Consider the following 9,116-nt stretch of genomic DNA (forward strand, 5'->3'; position numbering starts at 1 on the left):
AACCAAAATGTATATTTGTTTGTAGGAAGCCACCAACTGCGAGTTGATGCTACCGTATGGTACAATACGCCCATCATTAGCCAAAGGAACCGTCTTCCCTTTCGGAGATGGTGTAATTCATTCGGTTCCTCTAGAAGCAGGTCACTTGAGGGTATCAGTCGATATTATCTATGGAGATCATCATTCTTTCCTTCTTCCAGTCTCGCCAATTGAAGGTGTATATAATCTAGGTCAGGCACTTCATAGTTTTATTTAATGGCCTCGAGATTCAATTACTCTTATTAAGGTACATTAATATCTAATCACATGCATCTGTGACTATTTACTAAACTCGATTTCAATTATGCAGAAAGATAAAAGACCTCTCATTGAACCATTACCAATGTCGACCCAAGCTGCTCCTATTCTTCATGACCAGGTAAGTCACTCTAACTTACAATTTTGGAAAGTTATTGTTTTCATTTATAGTTAATTTCCCATAAAAAAACTACATATATTAAAATATAATCTTTTAATTTGGACTTCAGGAAAAAGAGAAAGAAAACATGAATGTTGAAGAAGCTAAAGAGCATAAGAAGAAAGCAAAGAAAAAGCAAGAGTATGAGGTGCATAATTTTCTTATTTTGTTTTCTTTGAAATATATTATATATTAACATGCCTTAATAAGATAAAAAGTTACAATGAAAAGATATGAAAGTTGGATGCTATTTTTAGCATTTAGCCCTCAGAAATATACTGTATTTTTTACTATTTTTTGGTGGCAGAAAAATCTTCCTAGAAAGAAAAGGAAACTAGAAGCATCTAAAGAGATGATGGGGGATGAAGCAAAAAATAGGGTATATGGCACAAACCTACATCTCTCTCTCTCTCTCTCTCTCTCTCTCTTATTGTTATTATTTTCATAGCAATATAGTTTTCATGATAATCATTTGGTTTCTTAATGTAGGTACAAAAGGAAAAGTTATACAAAACGATGCAAGAACCCATGATGCCAAAGAAACTGTTTAAGAGCCACAACATTCCGGAGTCGTTTCCTATTGTGTCTGAACCCAGGATCTTCAACGTTGCGAGTGTTGAAACCGTGATTAGCTCAGTGGCCATTATGGAGATGTTGAAAAACGAACAACTTGATATTAGTTGTCTTCTATGGTATCAAATGTAAGTACTTTAACATTTACGGTATTAATGTTTCATATTATTTTACCATTATAATATATATTGTGTTTTCAGAATGCTACATTCACTGATGCTTGTATCAAGAATGGATAACAAATGTGCTTTTATAAACCCACAATGTATCACGTCTACAAGATGTGAATACGATGATAGGGGTGAAACAGATCATGTCATCAATGATTTTGTTGATGTGATGAATTTTCATGAGGAAAAATAATTTTTTCTTGCACCATATTGGGAAAGGTATGATATTCTAAATGTCTTTACTGTTATGATATTTTTAATCAAAAGTTGTTTATTTTTAATTTTTTTAATCTTTATTAGGAGACATTGGATGTTGATAGTGATTTGTCCTCATCAATATAAAAGCTACATTTTGGATTCCGCCCGAGGGACAAAGACATTGAAAGACTACACAATAGTTGACCATGTGAATAAGTAAGAAATTTCTTATTTTAGTATTCGAAATGATATATCTTTTTATAAATTTTAACAAATCATTGTTGTTTATTTTTGTTTTAGGGCTGTTACAAGGTTTAAAAAAACAAAAACCAACAAATCACATTTGTGTCCATTGACTTGGATTTTCCCCAAGGTAATTAATCTTATTAACTAATATATATATATATATATATATATATATATATATATATATATATATATATATATATATCCGAAAAGAAAACTCTCATACGTATATAATTGTTTTAGTGTAATCAACAATTGTCCGATTGGGAGTGTGGTTACTACGTTATGAACTGGATCCATGAGTTTGTACTTTTTTGACAACACGGATTTCCGAAAGTAAGTATATTGTTAGATATTTTTTTCATTTTTTTATTGTAATAAAGGCTCACCTTTGTTAAATAACAAATTTTTTATCTTAATTTGTTTGTAGAACATTTGGAAGGACAAAAAACCATTTTCTAGTGAGGAATTGGAGGAACGTGTTAAAACATGGATGAGAACTTTTGGTGATAAAGTGAAGCCTTTTTGTAAGGTACTCAAATTGTATTTCATGTTGTATTTGATCATATTTTTTATGTTCTGGAGAAGTTTTCACCCTTGCATTGCTATAGATGAAGTTGCTAATGGCAGAAAAGTCCTATAATTTGAGTTTTCTTCGTTAAAAGTTATTTGAGATTTTGAATCCTAAGTTTTCTTGTTAATTTTTGTAGGCATACAATGAATCAACCACAAAGGGGAAAGAGAGGTTAGATGTGACAAAGGGGAAAGAGAGGTTAGAGGTGACAAAGGGGAAAGAGAGGTTAGAGATGTGACATTAACATATTTTTTTCTGTTTAATGAACTAAGTTCATGGTAATTTTTTTTCTATTTCTAAAAATGAAAACATGATCAGTGATGTCCCACTTCTTATGGCTGGAATGGAATCATATAGTAGGTTTGTATTTTGTAGAGATTGATCCATGGTAATCATATAGTAGCTTTGCAGAGATTGAAAAGTTTGTTTCAGTTGGAATGGTGATCCATGTGTTCCACAGCATCCATGGACTTGAATTGGCTGTTTAATAAGGCTGGAGTGGAATTGGAGTGGAATTTCCTGTTTAATAAGGCTCTGGAATGCAAAGGATGTGAGACATCAAGTACGGTTGTTTATTGGTGTATTAAATGTGTATATATATGGCGTATTAGATGACACTTGAGACATCAAGTACGGTTGTGTATTGGTGTATTAGATGTGTATATATGGCGTATTAGATGATTGTATGCGATGGTTGTAAAAAGTAGATAGGATAATATAATACGGTCAAATAGTCGTACTCTATTATGCATGTAATCTAATACACCCCTCTACTCATACGCCCTCTATATACGTATTATATTCACAATTTCAACCGTACTCTATTAACCTTTTTCTAGTAGTGTGATGAACGTCATTGGCTCTATCAACGGCTTAATATGCATTTCTGGATACTTTTGTTCTAACATCCATATTTGGAACCCTTCTCTCTCTGCCATGTCAACTATCCCCCACCACATTCATTCTATGCCCACAACTTCTCATTATATGTCAACCTCTATCCGATTTGGGTTTGATCCCAAAAGTGACGATTACAAACTAGTTGCGCTTACTCGCCTTCATGACACTGTCTTTGAAAATGTGGGTGAGGTTTACAGCATGAGAAAGGGTTCTTGGGAATCAATCACTCAACCGTTTCCATCACACATCAGAAGGATTGAAAACACCAATCAACTTTGTGTAGATGGCCATGATGGTCATCTTCATTGGCAAAATGAGACAGAAGAAACGATAGTGGCATTTGATTTGGGTTTAGAGACATTCCGTGAGATACTTGTTCCAGATTCTCTACAAGATTCCAACCACATTGCGCATCGTTTAGGAGTTTTGGGTGGAAAGCTTTGTGAGATTTCATGGCATAAGAATGGTGCATGGGAGGTGTGGGTGATGGAGGAGTATGGGGTTCCTGAATCATGGGTCAAACGCTATGTTTTCCCTAAGTTTATTAATGATGGTTGGAGATTTCCATTTGGATTCACATCACGCAATGAACTGCTTCTTGTAGATTGTAGGGGTCGACTTGTTTTGTACGATCCAATTGCAAACAAGGCTAAATTGACCTCTACAGAACAAAGCGCACATAGAATCGTGGAGTATGTGGACACTCTCGTTTGGGTCTAGCCTTATCTATCCTCTATTTTCTTATGTGTTTTTTCTTCCTGAAATTAAAAAGACTACTTAATGTTCACCAATTCATACTTGAGTTCGAGTTTTTTGTAAAAATGGGTTGAAAATAGGAACCTTTTGCAAAAATGGGTTGATTTTTATTTCAATTGCAAAAACGGGTTGTTTTTTTGTGTCCCCACATAAAAATCAACGTATTTATATATAATTTTACATTTTGACCCCTTCAACTTTCATAATAACCCTACAACTTATATGTTATATTTATTTTATATCTTTTTTATAAAAGAATTATTTTTTTAGCTTTTTTACAACAAATGTAAATTTGTATATATTAAAAACATATAACCAAAATATGTCTATTATGTTATTGCGATTTACATCATTAGAAAATTTTAATAAACACATTCTAATTGATACCAATATCGAATATATTATATGTTACGAAATTACGAAATTACAAGATAACTAAAGACACAACTACAAAAGAAATTAAACATGAACTAAAAACTAAATTAAACATAAAATTACAAGAATAATAAAAGTTACATGGTTCACATCGCATTGAATCTAGGTTGAGAATTTGAACAATTTCTCCTGTTATGACCAGGTTGATGGCATAGTCCATATTTACGAGGTTCATCACGATGGCGAACATCCATCTCGTTACGAAATCGATTTGCACGCCTCCGACCTCGACCGATTGCACATTTTGAGTTATCTGCTTGAATACTCCAATCAGCCTCTAACCAATAATCAACATGAGGAAGTGGTGAAAACCCATCATTATATTGTTGCTTGTATGTCACAGTTGTGTAAACATAATTGATAATGGAAAAAGGGTTATCCCCTCTAAAGTGACAAACTGCAAGAGCATGTGAACAAGGGAATCTTTCCATCTGCCACTTACCACATGTGCATATATGTTGATAATAACTGACAGTGTGGGTATTTCCTTCGTTTTCATTTATTCGTAACTTGGTGACAATTCTATAGACACCTTCATTATAGTTGAACTCAGTTAAAGTATGACTTTGTGCAGAAGTGTCACATTTACGAAAGAGACGCCACATACGTGAAGGTAGAGGTGTATTGCAATTCATTGCAACATCACTATGTTTTCTAAAAAGTTGTATAGTTCTATTGAATGTAAGATCAATACACGCCCTAATAGGTAGTTGTTTTGCTCCTCGTAGCGCATTATTCATACTCTCAGATATATTTGTCGTTAACGACCCCCATCGACGATTTTCATCATAAAAAAGACACCATTGACTTTTATCAATTTGGTCTAAATACTGCCAAGCTTCAACATTGATTGCTTTGATTTGTTTCTTATACTTCACAAACTTTCTTTTTTGTGTGGTGCTTCCAATATCCCAACAAAATGATTTAAGCCTCACATTCTTGTACTTTTTCATGAGATTGCTTCTTATGTGTCGAAGACAAAATTGATGGTATCCCAATGGCTCTTTCCATTCCTCTAGATTTGCCATTGCATGAATTATTCCTTGATGTCGGTCTGAAATAACACACAATTGTATGTCTTGAGCAACAAAATGTATGAACTGATACAAAAACCAACTCCAACTGTGTATAGTTTCCTCATCAACAATGGCATAAGAAACTGGTAATATATTATTGTTGGCATCTTTTGTAACAGCAATAAGCATTTTACCCTTGTACGAACCTCTCAAATGACAAGCACCAATGGAAATAACAGGTCGACATAAATGAAATGCATTAATTGCAGGTCCAAAAGCCCAAAAAATATACTTAAATGTTGCCACATGTAATGAGCCATTTGGATTATGAAACCATTTCACGATGGTATTAGGATTTGAAGTTTGCAAAGTTGCAATGTACTTGGGTAACTCTACAAAGTTACTTTCCCAAGTTCCATAAATGTTCTCTATGGCTTTTCTCCTACCATGCCATGCCTTCCAATAAGAAACGTCAACATTTAGAATATTTTTAATATTTTCTTGTATATGTTTCACTGGATAAGCAATATCTTTTTCAATTGAGTGGATGATGTAGAAGGATATTGTTGCAGAGTTTAGACTTATGTTGTCATTGCCTCTACAAGATCCAAAACAATTGTGTGCATCCACCCAACGTGTGATCTTCCATATATGATGGTTTTTCTTTTTCATTGCATGAACATACCATGCACACTGCGTTGTATATGGGTCAGTATTAGAACTTCCTTCTTCACCGCCAAGAGTTTTACACTTTGCTATCCAAAAACTACTTTTACTTTCACAAACCTTAAACTCTCTATTTTGCTTGATCGACCAAAGTCTTACTGCCTTTTTTACCTGATCCTTATTTTCAAACAACATTCCTAACCTTATTTTGTTTTCAGATTCATTCCAAAAATCTAAATAAATTTTGTCTTGGATATCTACTACGTCATTGTCGCCTTCGTCTCCAATATCGTTCATAAAGTTCATAATTGGACTTTTACTCACAATCGGAATTTCATTCACATTATCGTCAGACTCATCCCCAACATCACTTAATGATTCACTAATACTATCCTCACTAAATTGGTAGTTGGGTTCATCAAACCCAAAGTCATTATCTGTCTCACATCTAGCACCATTAGGTAAAGGAAATTGTACCTCAGAGGGGTTGGTGACAAAATCAATAGGCTGAACTGGCTGTGATACTCCATAATTGTTAAGAAGATCTACAAGACTAGTATTCGCAGGCCACATTTTTTGTAACTGCAAAATAAACAATAAGATGAAATATATAAATTATCATATTTTACATAATGTTTCACGTTAGATATTTGAAATTTCAACAAGAGTATGTACCTTACAATTTAGTTGCGAAGGAGGATTCGTATATGAAGTTACAAACGTGACTAAAGAATTAAAGAAGAAAAGTTGGGATTTCAAATTTGTGAGAACTATGGTTTATGAAAATGATGATGGAAACTAAAATGGAGAATTTAATATATACATCAGAAAATGAATTGAACGAAACAAAGTGATAATTATTTTTTAAACTTTACTTACATATTTTCAGATGAAAATGACAATTCATACTTTTACTTTTGCCTGTGGATAGTGACAATTAAGACACCTACTTTTGCATATGGATAGTGACAACTAAGACATCTATTTTGCGATAAAGAATGACAATTCAATGGCTTTTGTTTTTTTCTACAAATAATTTGACATAGAAATTGTGTGTGTGTGTGTGTATATATATATATATATATATATATATATGTTAGATTAAAAAGAAATATTTGATATTTACATAAATTCCGATTTTGTAATTTGAATAATAAACTTATGTATTATATGTAATAAAGATTAAAATATACACTTAAAAAATTAAAGATATAAAAAGTAAATAAGAGATAAGTTATGAGGTTATTATGAGAGTTGAAGGGGCCAAAATGTAAATTTATATATTAATACGTTTGATTTTTATGTGGGGCCAAAAAAAAACCCATTTTTGCAAAAGAAATAAGAATCAACCCATTTTTGCAAAGGGTTCCTATTTTCAACCCATTTTTGCAAAAAACTCACTTGAGTTCTTTTGCTTCATAACATTTCATTTATGTGGATGTTGCTTATGAGGTTGTCTATCAAAGAATGTTTCTTTTATTTACCATCCTAGCTTTTCAAAGCTGACTAAAGCTTATGTGTTATATACTATACCTCATGCAGTCAAATAGCAAGCGTCCCCGATTGTTTTTTTTAATAGCTTTGTTGACTCCCATGTTATCTTTAAGTGAATAAAATGTAATGCGTGGGGAACTTTTCATTGTTTATATTAATATCGACATGATGGAATCGTTTAAAATCCAATAACCAACATTCCATTTTTGCTTGATAAAACATACAACTAATCACTTTCAGGAAAATGCATAGTTAAAAATCAGACCTGTAAGTTAGGGGTCTTCATCAAGTTAGACATGTGGATATGGGTTCATGTCTTAGATCACTTCGTATGGATCCTCTATGTGGCAAAGGCTTAATGTTGTTAAAGTCCAAGCAACACCACCCCTGACCAATGTTATGTTATGAGGCATTACCCTCTTAACGTAAGGCAACTGACATTCCATTGATTCAAGAGTCGTACTTCACGCATTGATAGTTGTCATTATTTTATAAAAAAATTAAAACTTTTATAACATGGAAATTGTTTTTGTGTGATTACCATATCCTACCTAAAATTATATGGTGTGTAGAGTGACATGGAACGTGACAAAAAAATATTATGGTGGTGAGGACCCATACCCACCAGCTTTAATATTACTTTTTACCACTTCACATTCACATGCTACATCATCCTTTATACCACACAATTTTAGACAGGTACCACACTCAACTTGAAAAATAGCCTTTTACGACGTGCAATGCGTGTCGTAAACGCTCAAACGACGCGCAAAGGCGTGTCAAGGAAGGCCTTGTCATAACGAGAGACGACACGCTTTTGTGCGTCGTCTATTTACGACATGCATTTACGACACGCAATGCGTATCAAGGAAGGCCCTGTCATAAAGGAAGACGACACGCATTTGCGTGTCGTAACCTTACAACGCGCCTTTAGGACACGCATTGCGTATCATTAAAGCCCCTGTCATAAATGAAGATGACACACATTTGTGTGTCATAAACATCAGCAACCATTTACGATATGCATATACGACATGCATTTACAATACTCTTTTATGCATAATACAAATATATAGAAACACACACACACACACACACATATATATATATATCCCAAAACAATCAATTTCATCCAATAACATCATGTCAAAAAAATGTAATGCATTGATATAAAACGGATCTGACTGTACATTGTTATTAAAAGGTTTTCCCTAACTATATAACCTAATACTAACTACATTGCTATGAAGGGGCACCTTCTTGTTTCAGTAACTCGTCATTAAGCTGTCTGAAGAAGCTCTAAAACCCTTCATGTATCCAACCAATCATCATGTCTCTTAGCTTCAATATCAATCCCAAATCTTGATCAAGAACAACACGGAAATCCTACACAATAATCATGTCATTAGTACAATATCAATATCAACTAATTAATTATACACATGGTATGTATGAGAGTGGAATCAACCATATTCAAATCAATATCAACTATTCAATAATCATGTCAGTTGTATAATATTAATATCAACTAATTAATAATCTGTCACTTTGGAAATCAATTTGTGTCTTTTATATCCACCAACCATATATTTATATTGTAATTTTAAACTAACTAATAGCTATATCATATT

At 33.1% G+C, this 9,116-nt stretch overlaps 2 protein-coding genes and 1 long non-coding RNA gene across 3 annotated transcripts; 2 read left to right on the plus strand and 1 right to left on the minus strand.

Moving 5' to 3' along the window:
• The first annotated feature begins 1,968 nt into the window (after positions 1–1,968).
• LOC145090432 (uncharacterized) lies at positions 1,969–2,395 on the plus strand. The gene is made up of 3 exons (XR_013701566.1): positions 1,969–1,980; positions 2,075–2,176; positions 2,355–2,395. It is a non-coding gene; the product is annotated as an uncharacterized LOC145090432 (long non-coding RNA).
• Positions 2,396–3,184: 789 nt separating this feature from the next.
• On the plus strand, positions 3,185–3,838 carry LOC145089546 (F-box/kelch-repeat protein At3g06240-like). The gene has a single exon (XM_079027969.1). The coding sequence runs from the start codon at positions 3,185–3,187 to the stop codon at positions 3,836–3,838; it is 654 nt and encodes a 217-aa protein (XP_078884095.1).
• Positions 3,839–4,395: 557 nt separating this feature from the next.
• Positions 4,396–6,564, minus strand: LOC145089547 (uncharacterized). The gene has a single exon (XM_079027970.1). It carries the CDS (start codon positions 6,562–6,564, stop codon positions 4,396–4,398), a length of 2,169 nt encoding a protein of 722 aa, XP_078884096.1.
• Between the last annotated feature and the right edge of the window lie 2,552 nt (positions 6,565–9,116).

This window comes from Lactuca serriola, chromosome 2, assembly GCF_051521515.1.
Source record: "Lactuca serriola cultivar US96UC23 chromosome 2, Lser_US96UC23_V15, whole genome shotgun sequence".
NCBI lineage: Eukaryota > Viridiplantae > Streptophyta > Magnoliopsida > Asterales > Asteraceae > Lactuca > Lactuca serriola.

What these genes read in the sequence shown, in the direction of transcription:
- LOC145089547 (XM_079027970.1), bottom strand. Translation starts at nt 6,564, where the DNA reads ATGTGGCCTGCGAATACTAGTCTTGTAGATCTTCTTAACAATTATGGA.
- LOC145089546 (XM_079027969.1), top strand. Translation starts at nt 3,185, where the DNA reads ATGCCCACAACTTCTCATTATATGTCAACCTCTATCCGATTTGGGTTT.